The 17,721-nt window shown below is 38.0% G+C and overlaps 1 protein-coding gene across 4 annotated transcripts in view; it reads left to right on the top strand.

The window, feature by feature from the left end:
- Positions 1–17,721, top strand: part of TSEN15 (tRNA splicing endonuclease subunit 15) — a 60,154-nt gene that overhangs the window by 12,855 nt on the left and 29,578 nt on the right. For 2 of the 4 annotated variants that reach the window (XR_004272739.1, XR_004272738.1), the window contains exons 4-5: positions 479–620; positions 4,376–4,474. Coding sequence is in view for 2 of the 4 variants with exons in the window: in XM_032291184.1 (XP_032147075.1) it covers positions 479–902 (424 nt within the window). In the remaining 2 variants the exon portion in view is untranslated. Of the gene's footprint in view, positions 1–478; positions 1,004–1,213; positions 2,610–4,375; positions 4,475–17,721 lie in introns of those variants that run through there. The other 2 variants (XM_032291185.1, XM_032291184.1) reach the window with 2 other exon arrangements.

Below are 17,721 nucleotides of genomic sequence, written 5' to 3'. Positions count from 1 at the left end.
GTGGGTTAAGGAAATATTATATAACCATTTAAAAGTAGTAATTATTAACCCTATGTAAAAACATGGGGGAAATGTTTATTTTTTAACATTGCAAACTTGAATACCAAATTGTTCTACTATAAGATACCAAGTTAGGAAATTGGGAAATTATGCCTAGGGTCCTTAGCCAATTTAGATGCACTAAACAATTTAGATGAGAACTATTCCGTTCTGTAGTTTCCCAGATACAGTTTTGATTCTCTCAGATATGATCAGGAGAGATTGGTCAATGTTTTTGAGAAGGGCTGAAAGTCTCTAATTTGCAGGATTTTCTCTGTGAGAAAACAGTATCTTACATATTTATATTTGAGACTTCAGACATTTCTTAGCATTATGGATATAATGTATTGCCAGTGTCTTCCCTAAGATTTTATAGTATTTGATCTTATCATTAATTGAGTGACTGCAATTCCTAAGTATATTGTGACTTTATTTTCAGGATAAGGGAGATCTTGAAGGCATCTCGAAAATTGCAAGGTGATCCAGATTTGCCGATGTCTTTTACTTTGGCCATAGTGGAGTCTGATTCTACAATAGTCTATTATAAACTTACGGATGGATTTATGCTGCCAGACCCTCAGGTCAGTTTTGAGCTAACTGTGTGCAATAATTACAAAAAGAGGAAGATTATGACCTTTTTGAATGTGACTCAAGTCATTCATAGAACTGCCACTTCCTTTGCCATAGGGAAAATTCAAGAAAAAAGTCTTGATTTCCATACCTCGGAAAACTGGTTATATTTTGTTCAAAGTAACATGTTCCTAGTTATTTTTGCCAAAAAAAAAAATGATTTCCTTACTCTATGGAGAATTTCATGGTTTTCCACAGTATTTTCTGAAGTCATCATCCATTTAATTATTTAGTGAGTGAGGTAGAATGTAAAGGCTAATGATAGTTGTAACTAAAAAGCGCTTCTTTAGGAGATGTTAAATTGGTTGACATTTTGACAGGAATATTTTAATAAAATAAAATAAATTTTAATAAAATAAAATAAATTTATTTTATTAAAATAAAATTTATTTTAATAAAGTGAAATAAAATAAAATATATGTAATTTCTTTACATACTTTGTTGGCATAATTTGGATAATTACATTAAATATCTCTGATTTTGCTTTTGGATTACATTATCAGAGAAAAGTCCATCCTGATCCTGAGTTTTTTTTTTTTGGCAGAATATTTCTCTTAGAAGATGACATCTATGTTTCCTGATGCTTGTTTTATTCATACAAGATTGGATTTGAGACCTATCAGACTACTTCATCTTTTATCTCAGAGACAGTCAGGGCTGACTTAGATAGTGAGGGTTGATTTCCCCATTCCATAAGATTTTCATTCTGAAGAATAAAACTTCCCCAGGTAGAAGACTTTTTCTTTCTTAAAAAATATAGGATGGTTTCTTAAAACTTTATTTTCTTATCTAGAGACAGTTTGATTACAGTTGTATATAGGTTTATGTCTAGGATGTGTTCAGATGGGTGGAACCTGTGTGCTGCTTTTGTCATCCCACACTCATAGTTGCCTCTTTGTTTATTGCTGCCACTGCTAGCTCATTGTTGAGACTGCCATCTCTTTCTCTTACTCAACTCTCCCAGTGTGTTTTGGCCACTGCAGCTATCTTGGAATGACATTTTATATAAACCTTGTCACCTATTTATGTCTGCTTTTTCTTCTCCAGTAGAAAGTAAAAACTTTCTTTCAATTGGTCTTCCTGTTGCAATTACTGTTATTTCTCTTTTTTGGTTGACTTTAAATCAAAACTCAAAATATGTTCATCCAGAGTGTAAACATACATGCCTTGAGTAACAGGGACCAGAAACTACCACAAGAGTTCTGGGCCTTCCTTTTCATTCTTATTAACACCATCCTTATTATGTCATAGCTTAAATATTATAAGAGAGATAGTGTGGGACAGTATCAGCCTTAAAAATGTCTTCATTAATTAGACCCAGTTATTCCACTTTTGTTAATGTCTCTCAAATTGTACGAGGCATGAAAAATTATATGCACAAAGATGTTCCAAGTGACATTATTTTTAGTATCCCAAATTATAAACCACTTAAAAGTTTGGGGTAAAGATCAGCAAACTTCTATAAAGGGCCAGAAAGTAAATATTTTAGGTTTTTAAACCTACTGTTTCTGTCATCACTTGTCAACACTGCTGTATGAAGCACAAAAGCAGCCATAGACAATACATAAACAATACGGGCATGGCTTTGTTCCAGTAAAACTTTATTTACAAATGTGGTGCCACAGTTTGCCATCCCTGGGTCTAGGAAATAGTCAATAAAGAGATATATACAAATGGTACATAATGTACTTATTGAAAATTAGTAATGAATATTATTAAAAACATGAGAAATGTTACATTAAGTAAAAATTGCAAGATGCAAAAGTGTGTGAGTGGGTATTATCATGGCTGAAATAACACATCAAGCATATGATAAAAAGATGACAAATTACTAACTGGTTATAGTGGGATGGGAAGCAGTAAATGGATGACTTTGTCTTTTCTCAGTGTTTGTTTTTATTTGTATTACTTTTATAATAAAAATGTTTTATAATTAAAAAGTGTCTTGAAATCTATATTAGTTATCATTACAAAATAATATTACCACAAATGTAGCAACTTAAAACAACACACACTTATTATCTCACAGTTTTTGTGGATAAGGGACCCAGGCACAGATTAGTTGGGTCTTCTATAAGCCTACAGTCAAGGTGTTGGCAGGGCTGCAGTTTCATCTGAGGCTTGACTGGGGAAGGGTCAGCTTTTTCACCACATGGTTATTAGTAGCCTTCAGTTCCTTTAGAGTGCTCAGTGCTTACATGCTGTTGGCAGGAGGCCACCCTCAGTTCTTTGCCACATGGACCTTTTCAATATAACTGGTTGCTTTCTCAAAGCCAGCAAAGGAGAGTCTCAGCAAGATGGACCTTATAATCTTATATAATGTAATCACATACTTCCCATCACCTTTGCCATAGTCTGTTGGTTGGAAGCAAGTCATAGGTCCTGCCTACACACTGGGGTTTCATGGCTGATTAAGAAACAACAATAACAAGAATGGGAAAATGATGAAAATTAGGAACATCACAAAATAGTATAAAGTATCATTCATCATCTATAGTAATTCCTGACTCCTTCCTTTGATGGTATTTGAATTTCACTTTTATTCTTGGTGGAAGGGCTCCATAACTCCTTCAGGCTCTGTCTGCTTCTCCAGAAGACATGAAGATGTATCTATTCAGAACAATATGTATTTTGGTGACTCTAGTGGAAAATTTGCAGGTCTAATAATCCTAAAACAGTTTATAATAAATTCTTAGAGTCTCTTGATTTCTTAAGCCTCTCATTTGATTCATTTTGACGTCTTTCATTATAGTGCTAGAAAAATAGAATTTTCAGAAAGAAGAATAAGGCTAATGAATATCAGATTTGTGTGTCAGATCTGTTGACCAATGGGCCCTTATATAACTACAAAACCAGAAGTTTCTTTTGGGGTTGGCTGTGAAAGGCATTTCTCAACTCTTTAAAAACTAGGATTCAATCCTACTGTATGTCTTGAGATGTTTACTCTGTTTCAGAATGTTCCCTGTGTACTTGACCAAAGTTGTTCTGTCCAAAGCCAGCCAGATACGTTGTAACATGAGTAATGGTCCATAACTGTTTAGAAAGAGAGGCCACCCAGCTGTGTAGATCTCACTTTAATAAAAAACTAGATAAAGTGATTTAAGTAATTTTGTAATCGAGTTTACATTTGTCTCCCTGTTAGACTGGACTCCTTAAGGACAGAACAATAAATCATGTATTTTTAAATATATCTCTGTATCTTGCCTCTTTTCACAGTAACTCACATATAGTAAACTGTCAGTTAATATTTGACAAATGAATGAATGCTGATTATAGATATGTCTGATTATATAGTGGCTTATTTTTTCCCCTCAGGCAACTAAAACAATTCATTTGGACACCAGAGGGCACTGCTAGATAACCACAGCATTTTCAGACCCTAGGAGTAGATTTAACGAGACAAGTGGCTCTTGAAAATTTATTTTCAATCTGTGGGAAATAGCATAAATAAAAATATAAATAAGTTTTACATACCCAAACCCCCTTTTTCTTTCTGGCACGACTCTAAAATTATACTGACATTAAATATGTGACTTGATTCATGCTTTGCTTGAAATGTAGATCTTTATTTAGAAATAAAAGCCTGTTTAGGGTAGGGGTGGATGGGGTGGGTTTTTTTTTTAAATATGGATTTTTTTTTTTCTTATATGAAATTAAGTATTTTAGTTTTTAATTGTAAAATCCTAATTTATTAAATGAATTTCAGGATCACATCATATAGCAATAAACCCCAGCTCTGGAACACTCACTATACTGGCTAAGTGCTGGAGGTGAAAGATGTAAATTGCTCCTGTGATACATGCAGGTATGCTTCATTGTATTGCAATTCTCTTTATTCTGTTTTACAGATACTGTGTTTTTTACAAATTGAAGGTTTGTGGCAACCCTGCATAAAGTAAGATTGTTGATGCCATTTTTCCAGCATGTGATCATTTCATATCCCTGTCATATTTTGATAATTCTCACAATATTTTAAACTTTTTTATGATTAATATATCTGATATGGTGATCTTTTTATCAGGGATATTTGATGTTACTATTATAATTGTTTTGGTGTGCCACAAATCGTGCCTATATAAGACAGCAGACTTAGTTGATAAATGTTATGTGTGTTCTGATTGCCCTTTCTGCCATTTCTCTCCCTTACTTCTGGCCTCCCTAATTCCCTGAGAAACAGCAATATTGAAATCAGGCCTATTAATAACCCTACAATGGCCGCTATGTGTTTAAGTAAAAGGTAGAGTACTACATCTCTCATTTGAAATCAAAAGCTAGAAATGATCACACTTAGTGAGAAAGGCACGTCGAAAGCTGAGCTAGGCCAAAACCTAGGCCTCTTGTGCCAAACAGTCAAGTTGTGAATGCAAAGGAAAAGTTACGGAAGGAAATTAAAAGTGCTACTTTGGTGAACACATCAATAAGAAAGTGAAACAGCTTTATTGTTGATATGGAGAAAGTTTGAGTGGTCTACAGAGAAAATCAAACCAGCTGCAACATTCCCTTAAGCCACAACCTAATCCAGAGCAAGGCCCTAACCCTCTCCTCAATTCTGTGAAGGCTGACAGAGGTGAGGAAACTGTAGAAGAAAAGTTTGAAGATAGCAGAGCTTGGTTCATGAGGTTTAAGGAAAGAAACTGTCTGCATAACTTAAAAGTACAAAGTGATACAGCAAATCCTGATATAGAAGCTGCAGCAAATTATCAAATAATCTAGCAAAGGTAATTGATGAAGGTGGCTGTACTAACTAACAGTCTTTAAATGTAGACAGAACAGTCTTATATTGGAAGAATGTCATTTAGGACTTTCATAGCTAGAAAGAAGCCAATGCCTGGCTTCAAAGCTTCAGAGGACAGGCCAATTCTCTTGTCTGGGAGCAGTGCAGCTGATGACTAAATTAAAACCAATGTTCAGCTGTTATTCTGAAAATCCTGTTCCCTGTGTACCAAAGTCAAGTACTTTTAAAATTAAAATTATGCTCAGTCTACTCTACGTGTACTCTATAAATGGAACAACAATGCCTGGATGAAAGCACATCTGTTTACAGCATGGTTTACTGAATATTTTAAGCCCACTATTGAGACCTATTGCTCAGAAAAAAAGATTCCTTTCAAAATATTACTGTTCATTGACAATGCACCTGGTCACCCAAGAGCCCTCATGGACATATACAAGGAGATTACTGTTGTTTTCATGCTTGTGAACACATCCATTCTGTAGCCCATAAGTCAAGGATTAATTTTGATTCTGAAGTCTTATTATTTAAGAAATACATTTTGTAAGTCTGTAGCTGCCATAGATAGTTACTCCTCTGATGGATCTGGGCAAAATATACTGACAACCTCCTGGAAAGGATTTGCCAGTCTAGATGTCATTAAGAGCATTTTTGATTGATATAAGCAGGTAAAAATGTTTGAAGGATGTTGATTCCAACCCTCATGGATGACTTTGAGTATTAAAGACTTTAGTGGAGGAAGCAACTGCATATGTGGTAGAAATAGCAAAAGAGGCCGGGCGCGGTGGCTCACGCCTGTAATCCCAGCACTTTGGGAGGCCGAGGCGGGTGGATCACAAGGTCAAGAGATCGAGACCATCCTGGTCAACATGGTGAAACCCCGTCTCTACTAAAAATACAAAAAATTAGCTGGGCATGGTGGCGCGTGCCTGTAATCCCAGCTACTCAGGAGGCTGAGGCAGGAGAATTGCCTGAACCCAGGAGGCGGAGGTTGCGGTGAACCGAGATCGTGCCATTGCACTCCAGCCTGGGTAACAAGAGTGAAAATCTGTCTGAAAAAAAAAAAAAAAAAAAAAAAAAAAAAAAAAAGAAAAGAAATAGCAAAAGAACTAGAATTGGAAGTGAAGCATGAAGATGTAACTGAATTGTTATAATCTCATGAGACAACATGAACATATGAGGGGTTGTTTTTTATGGAAAAGCAAAGAGTAGTTTCTTGAGATGTAATCCACTCCTTGTGCAGTTGCTGTGAGCACTGTTGAAATGACAACAAAAGATTTAGAAAATTACATAAACTTAGTTAATAAAGCAACAGCAGGGTTTGAGAAGATTGATTCCAATTTTGAACATTTTACTTTGGATAAAATGCTATCAAATAGCATCACAGTCTACAGAGAAATCTTTTGTGAAAAGAAGAGTCAATGATTTTGGCAAATTTCATTGTGATCTTATTTTAAGACATTGCCACTGCCACCACAGCCTTCAGCAACTACCACACTGATCAGTTAGCGGCCATCAATATCAAGGCAAGACCCTCCACCAGCAAAAAGATTATAATTTGCTGAAGCCTCAGAGGATCATTGGCATTTTTTGCAATAAAGTATTTTAAAATTAAGTTGTGTGCATTGTTTTTTAGACAGAATGCCATATAATACAGTGTTGTGTAAATTAACTTTTATATGCACTAGGAAACCAAAAAAAATGTATGACTTGCTTTGTTGCAATATTTACTTTATTGCAGTGATCTGGAACTGAACCTTCAGTATCTCCCAGATATGCTGGTATAAACTTTTCTGTAAAAGGGGTGCCCTCATTAGCTGGGGGCATGAAAGAGGGAAACTGCACATGAGGATTTCTCTCTGGTGCTACCGTTGCCATTCTTTTCTAGAGTCCCTAATCGGTGTGCCCTCTGTGCTAGGGCAGCTCAGTGGAATGCTAAGCTAGGTCCTATGGCTGCAGACTAAGTATTTGCTTCTCTCGCCTGAGCGTCTTTAGAAGAATGTTACTAAACACCAAAGATCTCTTGTAAAGAACATGAAGGAAGAGGTACTTTAGAATTCAAATTTACAATTAGAAGAGTAATCTACAAAGTTCATGTAGTCAGCATTTTTATTTTTTACTTTTTGCTGTAATAACTTTTCACTTTTATAAGCCTGGAACCAAATGACTTAACCAAAGCTTCTTGTTGTTTCATCTCTTTCTGAGCATTTCTGTTCTGAATTCCTCTGTGAGGTCACTTTTTCCATTGCAGCCCCTCGCAGGAGGCCTCTTCACTACAGCACAGTGATTCCTGCCAAAGTTTATAGTTCTTCTATACAGGAGCTCTTTATTCATCTGCCATATTTTACCTTGAGTGTTTACATGTGCAGAATAATGTGTTATCCTCTGAACAATTAATAGTACAATTTTTCCTTCTTTCTGGCCATAACTGTTCTGTTCCTTACCACCCCCATTCCTGCAGCCTAATCCTTTTAATGATCTTTGGATAAGAGCTGCTTGTACTCACTGAGGAGAGTGGATGGAAAAATCAAATGTCTAGTAGGTGGGTGTGCTATTATAATGTTTAAATGAGTCTGAAAATTTTCCCAAAGCCAATTTAAGCAAAGTCAGAGATTGGCCTTTTAGATTTCTGGGTACTAAGTGGAGGTAATAATAATAATAAGTATTTTATTAAAGGTTATTCATTTATCAATTTATCTTCCGACATTAACTGATATCTTAGCTAGGGCAACCATTACAAAATACCATAGACTGGTGGCTTAAACAACAGAAATTTATCTTCTTACTGTTCTGGAGGCTGGAAGTTCCAAATTAAGGTGCTAGCGGACTCTTAAGGGCTCTTTTCCTGGCTTGCAGATGGCAGCCTTCTGGTTGGGTCTTCTCATGGCCTTTTCTCTGTGGGGCATGGTGAGATTGGGAAAAAGAGAGAGGGTCAGCACATGCGAGTACATGCTGTCTGGCAGCATCTTTTCATTTTCCTATAAGGACACCAGCACCATCAGATTAGGGTTTATCCTTATGATATCATTTAACTTTAATTGCCTCCCTAAAGGTGTTATTCCCAATTCCAGTCACATTGTGGGATAGGGTTTCAATATATGAATTTGAGGGGTACATAATGTAGTCCATATAAGCTGGGCTCCTTCTCTGTGCTCAGATACTGTGGTAAGTGCTAGGGATACAAAGATTGGTGAGACATGACCTCTGCCCTCAAGGAACTCAGACGGCCAATTACAACTCTCCTTAGCCAAAATTTTAAAAGCCTATTGTCAGTGTGAACTGAGGAATACTTTTCTTGCGACGTATGAAGTTTATGTAGTTTACTTAAGGGTGAATGGGTTCAACAACTTATGATAAATAGTTTTCAAATGATCATCATATGTATATTATTTGTCCCAAAGGACTTAGCATTGGCTCAGATACAAAGAAAAAATGCACAGTGAACCTCTAAAGAGCTTACTGTTTCGCTTGAAAGGAGAAAATCTAGGTACAAAATAATTTGAGAGCATTACAAGAACAATATTATACATAAATGCAAAATTATAATCATATTATACTTTATTCACCACTAAGTACTTCAGAACCGTTTATCTTGATGCTCACAACAGAGCTGATGTTACATGTTATTAACTTTTTATCCTCATAAAAGAGAAATCAGGACACAAGTGGTTAAGTAATAGCTACATCTAGTAGCAAGTAAGTGGAGTGGGTAATACAGATTAGATCCAGGTCTCTTGATACCTAGCACACTATTGTTTTCACTATTGTTTATGTTGCCTCTTTCTTGTATGATGCAAAGAAATATATTAGTGTGTGCCAAAGAGTCTTTGAGAGGAACAGAATTATTCAGTCCTGGAGGGAGTTAGGAAGTGATTTTGGGATCAGTTATATCATCCTCTATTACTGGAACAAATATATCAAAATGTCAAGCTGTTTGTGAATAATTCTGAAGAACATATTATAAGCAATATATTTACAGAGTTTTATTCCAGAGGATAAACACATTCATGTTCCTGCTTTTATGTTGGCAAACCTAAAACAATATTTAATAGTAAATAAAGAAGAACTCAGAAAGTTTCTTTGCTTACTGACGCTAAATTTTGTGCTGGCACAAAGAGAAACTAAGGAAATTTATAAATGATCATTTCACGTCAGTTAGGAAGGATCTTGTACCCCAAATATTCCTCAGATCTGCCTGCAAGTGCTTGAAATCCTACCATAATTCTACTTCTTAATCATGAATTAATAACCCGATTTAATTTGACAAAGATTTTGGTAGTACCTTCATGAATAAGACATCATGTTAAGATTTGGGGGAAAGACAATTCCAAATATTTTATTATTAGATTCGATATGTCAAATTAGTTTAACTGTTACAATAATTTCTAAATGTTTATTCTCAATTTCTATACTTACATCATTGCAGAGCAGCAATAGTTTATGGATTGATACTTGTGTATGAACCACACTTTGAGTGTCATGTGTTAAAAGCCATTGATGAGAAGCGAGAGCCTGAACCCCAGTAATAGCCTGGGCTCGTTAGTCAGAATGGGTAAGATTATTATGCAGTAACAACCAGCATCTTCATTTAACAAATGTTTATTGCTTGCTCGCTTTATCTGCCCACTGACTGAACGGGCCCATTACATGCCCTTTACTCTGGAAATCAGGGTGACAGGGCCTCCATCATTTGAAATGCTGTCAGTTCCAGCTGCAGGAAGCAGAGTGCTGCAGTGTTGCTTTCTGCAGTTAGGAAACAGCCCATGTTACTCCTGGCCACGTTTCACTTGCCAAAGGAAGCCACATGACTGGCCTTGATCAACCTCAAGAAAGGGGAAGTGCAGTTCTGCCACGTTCCTGGATTGAGGAAAAGGAATATTCAGAGAGCAGCACTTCCAGGTAATAGAAAGGAGAGAGCCAGCAGGTAGATTTAACAACTGGATAGCTGTGTGAGCAGAGGAGGAGTTGGCGTTAAGCCTCAAACTGTTGAGTCCTGTCACTTCAAAGGGAGTGAGTTTCAGATTGTAATGGGAAGACGGTGAAATGACATTGCAAGAAGGAAAGGGCACTAAGCACCCAACCAGGGGGGAAATGGGTCATCTAGAGGACTTTTCCCCCCGCTTGATGGCTCGGGTTCTGGAGGTCAGAAGGGAGATCTTATATGGATCAGGAACTTAGGGTCACTGGAAATTTTATTCTTTCTGTTCTTCATATGCACCACACATTGTTACACAGACTATGTTTTCTGGGCCTTTTCTTTACTTCCTAAGAATGGAAAAAGAAAGCAGTTGTGCCTAAAGAATAGAAAATTAGTGGAAATCTATGAGAATATTTCTGAAGGAAGCTGGTTAAATATGGATGCATGGGTGGAGCTGGGCTTATGAGGAGCCTGATGGCAGCTCTTCTGGGATGGATAGTTGTCTATGTGGGATCGTGAACATAGAGTGTATAGATCTAGGGCACTTTCAGGGTACATTAGTATATGATGGGGAGAAAGTTGGGGGACAGACATCAGTCCTTAGGATTTCTCATGAGTCACACTGGTAGTGGCTGAATTGGGCCTCATCCTGCAATGCCTGAGGTCCATCTGGGGCTCTCGTGACTATTTCTCTTGAGCACTTGGAAAATATTTGGTCTAGTCCTGAACTTCATGGATATGCTGGGGAACTTTCAGGCTGTTTTGGGTCCTCTCCATCTAGATACACTTTCCCAGACATATGTTCTTCTCTACTGTCTTCATAATATGCTGGAGAAAGACCCTAAGAGCCTGGGATGTGTGGGGTTTGTGGAGACTTACCTGAGCCTGAAGGCAGCAGTGGGCGGTATAGGGTAGGGGTGGATGCCAGCCAGATTCCCTTTCATTTCCTCTACTTCCTTTGGACTGTCTATTTTCTCTCCTCTGCACCAGCAACTTTTGGGGTCAGGGCAGAGGGCACGGACCACAGGTGTCTGCTTCATGACCCATTCAAGATTCTAACTCTTCTGCTTTTGCTACTTTTTACCCCCAACAGATTTTTCCCCTTAGGTTTATTTTGTCTTAGGGGTAGGAAAAACTAATGCTGACCATTTCCAGATCAATTTTCCTTCTAAACACTTTGTTTTTGCCAAGATTTTAGATTTTGGAATTCAAAAGTCAGTAATTTGCTTTCTGTGTTCTGTAGCATAATCCTGTTCCTGGGGCAGTGTGCCAAGAAAGTCTGTATGGGAAAAAGTTCACAAGTAACAAGAATTACTGAGAAGGGAAAGCATATCAGTTAATATATCAAAATATTATCTGGCTACATTTACAAACAGAAGGTGTTAATTGTCATTAAAATTCATATTGACACTCACAGACCTATTTAATTTTCTGAGGGTACATTTTATCTTATCTATCAGCTTACATTCCACCTGATGATAACACAGTACTTGACACAGAGTAGAAGCTCAATAAAAATCTTGTTTGATTGCATTTAAATGTTCATAAATGGACAACTATCCATCCCATCCTATTCCTGCCTTTCCAGTGGCAGGGCAAGGGCCAGCTGCTTTTCTGCCCTTTCCACTTTGTATAGAAAGCAGAGCTGCATGTTTCTCAGGCCATGAGACAAATCACATCCCACATGATTTGCTTTTGAAATGACATCTCTTATATTTTGATCCCTTGCCTTAGAGTTTTAAGAAATCAAAATAAGGATTTCTAAACAAAATATATCTGCCTGATAAGGTTACTTACTATTTTTTTTTTTTTTGAGACAGAATTTTACTCTTGTTGCCCATACTAGAGTGTAATGGCGCTATCTCAGCTCACTGCAACCTCCACCTCCCAAATTCAAGCAATTCTTCTGCCTCAGCCTCCTGAGTAGCTGGGATTTTAAGCACACATCACCATGACTGGCTTTTTTTTTTTTTTTTTTTTTTTTTTTTTTTAGAAATGGGGTTTTTTCATGTTAACCAGGCTGGTCTTGAACTCCTGACCTCAGGTGATCTGCCTGCCTCAGCCTCCCAAAGTGCTGGGACTACAGGCGTGAGCCACTGTGCCTGGCCAGATTACTTACTATTTGATTACACACGCTTTTCTATTCCAAACCTATGCATTTATTTATTCAACATTTTGGGGGGGAATGAAAACATGTGAACACTGCTAAATTTGGAAACTCTGCTTGGAAATGGTAATGCCTCTCACATAATTATACAATTATTGTGGATTGTACTTCTGTTAATGACCACAGATGGGGATGCTGTGGTTTTGAATATTGGGTGAAAAATTGGTCATCTCGTCTCCCATCCCAAAGAAGATCATTAGAAAACTTGGTTCCTATAAATATAATCAAGAATGTTACTTTTTTTTCTGGATGGCACATTGTAAATCCTTTAGCTATAAATGAATAGAATTCATCCACTTTGGACCTTAATGCTCCACTTCCACAAAATGAAACGAGTTGGTGCAGGTACTCCCTGTGATCCCCTCTAGCTCTATATTTTGGTGATACTGTAATTGAAGGATCTTGCCACATAGATCTTCCCTTCTCACCATCACTCTCCTCACCCTCTTCCAGCTCTACCCCTGTTAAAAACAACAACATATTCCTCCCATCATGGGCCTTATTCATCCACCATTAGAATTGTGCTCCTTTCAAGTTTTAAGGCCCAAGAGACTTGTAAGGCAGACTTTTGACTTCAGAAAGCCAACAGTGACATGGGCCAGTTGTGTAATCTCAGTTTCTCATCTGCAAAATGAAGGACAAAATGTATCCTTCCAGGGTTGTGTTTTCCTCACACAGGGAAATGGTAATGTGAGGATAAATGAAGCCCAGCACACAATAAGCTATCAATGATCCTTCCCTTTGCAGCCTCCAAGCACTTCCCATTGATGTGCACGTTGCCACCTTAGGAGGGAATACATGATAACTAGCTGACAGCCAGTCCTCCAAAGAATGGGACCTAGATGTTTAGCAGGGTATGAAGAAGGTCATCTTAGTCCATTATATTGTTTGATATTATGTTATACTATCAGATATTCTGTTATACCATCAGCTTCTGTTATACTATAATAGAATACCAGAGACTGGGTAATTTATAATGAACAGAAATTTATTACCTCACGTTTCTTGAGGCTGGGAAGCCCAAGATCGAGGGGCCAGCATCTGGCAAGGGCTTGCTTGCTTCATTATCTTATGGCAGAAGGCAGAAGGGAAAGAGAGATCAAGAGAAGCCAAATTATCCCTTTATAATGGCACAAATCCTGCCCATGAGGATGGAGCCCTCATGGTCTAATTACCTCTTAAATGTCCCACCTCTTAAAATGACTGCAATGGCAATTAAATTTCAACATTGGTCTGCTGAACAAACATTCAAACCATGGCAAAGGTACAGGAAAAGATAGGGGGACAATTTTGCCCCTTGAAAATTTTCTCAGACCTGATCTTGCTGTTACTAGTAGTAGTGGTGATGGTGATGATAACACCTTTTTTTTTTTTTTTTTTAATCTCACTTTGGGGAATCCTTTAAGTTTAGATAAGTTGCATAGGAATAAGATAAACACCAGCTATACAGTGGGAGACTTAAATCAAATAAGGGGAATTTCCACTACAGGGAAGCCGTACTGGGGCAATTCATTAGAACTGAAAACAAGTTAAACTTAGCTCAGCACAGCACAAAAGCACATTGAAAAGTTCTCTCTAAAAGAGAAGGGAGAATGTTCAGGGTATATTTAAGTCATGGGATATGGCAGGGAGCCTTCTGTTGATGGTGGGGATTAGGTCTCTTGAAGGAATGAATAAATTAAAAACATGAAACAATAACTAGCAACTTGTGGTTATATAAACATTCCTATATTACAGTGGGGGGTATAGAAACCTTATTTTGTTCCCTTCTATGTCCCCAGAGGTTAGAACAGTGTCTGAGACATAGTGAGTATTCCACAAATATTTGTGGAATAAAATAAACAAATGAACACACATAAAATAATGTCAAGTGATGACAAATGCTATGAAGAATGTAAAGTGTGGTATGGGGATAGAGTGTGACATGAATGCAACTTTAGTTAGGGTGGCCAAGAATGGCTTTTCTCTGCAGGTGACATTTGAGTAGAGACTAGAATGCAGTGAGGGTGGGAGTCATGCAAATAACTGGAGGACCAGCCTTGTGGGCAAAGGGAACAGCAGGTGCAAATGTCCTGAGGTAAGAGCATGATGGGATCTGAGGTTCTGCATTTCTAACAAGTTGATGATGCCAGTGCACCTGGTCCATGGACCACGCTTTGAGTAACAAGGGAATACACTATAGTTTGACCAGGGAGTCAGTACTAAAGTGAGTAGGTCAAGGGACTGAGAGACGAGGTCACTGTGTGAGAGAGGGAGAATGCCAAATTCAAAACCGCATATGAAATATATTCTTATCTATATAAAACGTATGCAAAGAGGGACATGAAAAATACCAACAGTGTTTTCCTCAGGTTTCACTTCAGGTGATTTAAATTCTCTCCTTTTTAGATTGTTCCAAAGCTTCTGCCATGTGTATTTACCACTTTTATATTCAGAAAAAAATATTTTTGGAAAGTTAACTTAAAATAGAAAATATGTTTTTAGTTCAGACACAAAGTTCAAAATGCATTAAAATATTTCTAAATTTTAAAAAATGTTATGGACATATGGGAATTGGTTGGGGTTTGTGATGAAAGGCTTTATAAAGGAGATGATTTTGAATAAAATCTTGACATCGAAGTAGGCAAAACGTAAGTTGGAGTTCTTAGCAGCTTCTCTTCTCTCTTCCTGTTCTCGGGTGGAAGTTGGGGTGGGGGAGATACAGGGCATGGATGGTGTACTAGTAATCTATTGTTGTGTAACAAATTATCCCAAAGCTCAGCTACTTAAAACAATAGTTTATGTGGTTCAGAAATTTGGGAGCAGCTTTTTGGCACAGGGTCTCTCATGAGGTTACCATAAAGATATTAGCTAGGGCTTCCATCATCTGAAGGCTTGATTGGGGCTGGAGGATCCACTTCCAAGATAGCTCACTCAATGGCTGTTCGCAGGAGGAGGCCTTGCTTTCTTGCCATGTGGATCTCTCTATAGGTCTGCTTGGGTTGCCTCATGAGTGCTATTACAGCTGGCTTCACTCAGAGTGAATGACCAGAGAGAGAGAGAAGCTCCAACACCTTTGATGACCTAATCCTGGAACTCATACACTGACACTTCTGCTTTATTCTATTCATTAGAATCAAGTTGCCAAGTCTAGTCCATACTGAAGGGGAGGTGTATTCAAGCCTACCTTTTGAAAGCAGGAGTATCAAAGGATTTATGGATAATATTTTTAAGCCATCACACGTGGGATTGGATGTGATAAAGAGCATTTTATTTTCACTTAAAAGGGACTGTATAAAGTTACTAAATACTATGGCTTACTGTAGGAAACTGCCAGTCATTTAGCATGCCTAGTGTTTAGAGGGGTGTAGGATGGGGAAGATGAAGGGTAGAAAGATGTGAGATGAGGAAAACATCTAGAACATAATGCAAGTCACATATGTAATTTAAAATTTTCTAGAAGCCACACTAAAAGATGTTAAAAAGAAAATACATAATTTTAATAATATGCTTTTAGCTCTGTATATGTAATATATTTTCATTTCAATGCATAACCAATAAAAAAATTATTAATGAGCTGTTTTAGACTCTTTTCTCTTTGTACTATCTCTGAAATCTGGTGTGTGTTTTATACTTATAGCACCCCTCGGTTTGGACTAGCACAATTTCAAGTGCTCAGGAGCCACCTGTGGACAGTGCAGGTCTAGAGAACTAGGCCAGAAGCTAAGAATAGGTCACTGAGAACCATAATCTGTATCCATTGTCCAAACTGAGGGCCCAATAAAGGGTTCAAGGTGAAGGGCACCATGATCAGACTTCTGGTTTAGAAGTCACTCTCGCTGTTCTATGTATAGAACATGGAGAGATGGAGCAGGCAAGCCCAGACATAAGCACCTAATCGGGCGACTGTCAGAACATTCCATGTGAGAGCTTGAATGAGGTTAGTTATACTAAAGACGGAGAGGAACCAATGTAAGAGAGATACAAGGAAGTGGGTTGTAGTGGGTCTCATGGCCATTTGGATGTGAGAAAGTAGATGTAATAAGATAGAGACACTTAGAATGATTCCAAGGCTTCTGGCTTAGGTCATTGTGAGGAAAATTGTAAGAAAAGGAAATACAGGAGTTAAAACATGGTTTGCTTTGGAAGATTGACAAGATTACAGCTGTAGATTTGAAAGAGTTTTGGTTAAGATACTATGGGAGACGGAGGAGAAGAAATCTGTCGTGGACAGTTGGATAGATAATTCTGGAGCTTAGGGAAGACCTAAGCTCCTGGTAGAACCACCACAAGTTTTCGTTATTTTATGATATTGCTGTGAAATGACCAGGCACTGTGGAAAGTTTCAGTCTTCTCAGTAGCTTGTTGTAGAGGCAGAATCAGCTGAGGAAGAAAGAGTGGAGTCACCTCAGGGAGAGGTCTCTGCGCTGTGGCCACCAGCTAGGGTGGCCTGCTTCCCTGGCTCAGAATGACCTGGCTATTTAGCAGCAAGGGAGGTGCCATGAGAACCTCACTGCAGAGTTATCTTAGAGGCAGGAGCTCCCTGGCCAGGCTGTGAAGGCCAGAGCTCACTGAGGGGAGTAGGAGGGGGAAGTAGTATCTAGATAAGGTATCAGAAGTTAATAACACCTAGATTCTGAGTAGTCTGGTGAGAGGATGGACTTCAGTCTTTTTGATGAAAACCTCTTTTGTAATATGTTCAATAAATGGAATTCTTTGCTGCCAAAAGGAGGGGTAGGAGGAAAAGGAAAAGGAGGAGGAAGGAAGGAAGAGAAAGAAAGAAGAAAAGAATTCCTGCCTTGGAATTTGGCTCTTTATCTCACATGTTGTCTCCATCTCAGATAATACATATCCTTGTCAGTGAAGAAAAAAAAACGTTTTTTTGTTTTTGTTTTTGTTTTTAGTAGAAATGGGGTTTCACCATGTTGACCAGGCTGGTCTCGAACTTTTGACCTGAATGCCTTATATAAGTACACATGTCATGTTTACTTGTGTTTTTCTACTTACGTTTCCTATTGTAACCGTCAGTGCTTATCTGAGTTGTTCTCTGTTTGCTTGCTTCCTTGCTTGTTTTTATTTTATTTATTTTTGAGACAGAGTTTCGCTCTTGTTATCCAGGCTGGAGTGCAATGTCGCGATCTCGGCTCACCGCAACCTCCGCCTCCTGGGTTCAGGCAATTCTCCTGCCTCAGCCTCCTGAGTAGCTAGGATTACAGGCACGCGCTACCGTGCCCAGCTAATTTTTTGTATTTTTAG

The sequence above is a fragment of the Sapajus apella genome, unplaced genomic scaffold, assembly GCF_009761245.1.
Source record: "Sapajus apella isolate SASKATOON/1434 unplaced genomic scaffold, GSC_monkey_1.0 scaffold25, whole genome shotgun sequence".
NCBI lineage: Eukaryota > Metazoa > Chordata > Mammalia > Primates > Cebidae > Sapajus > Sapajus apella.
This window is presented reverse-complemented; position numbering and strand designations above follow the sequence as displayed.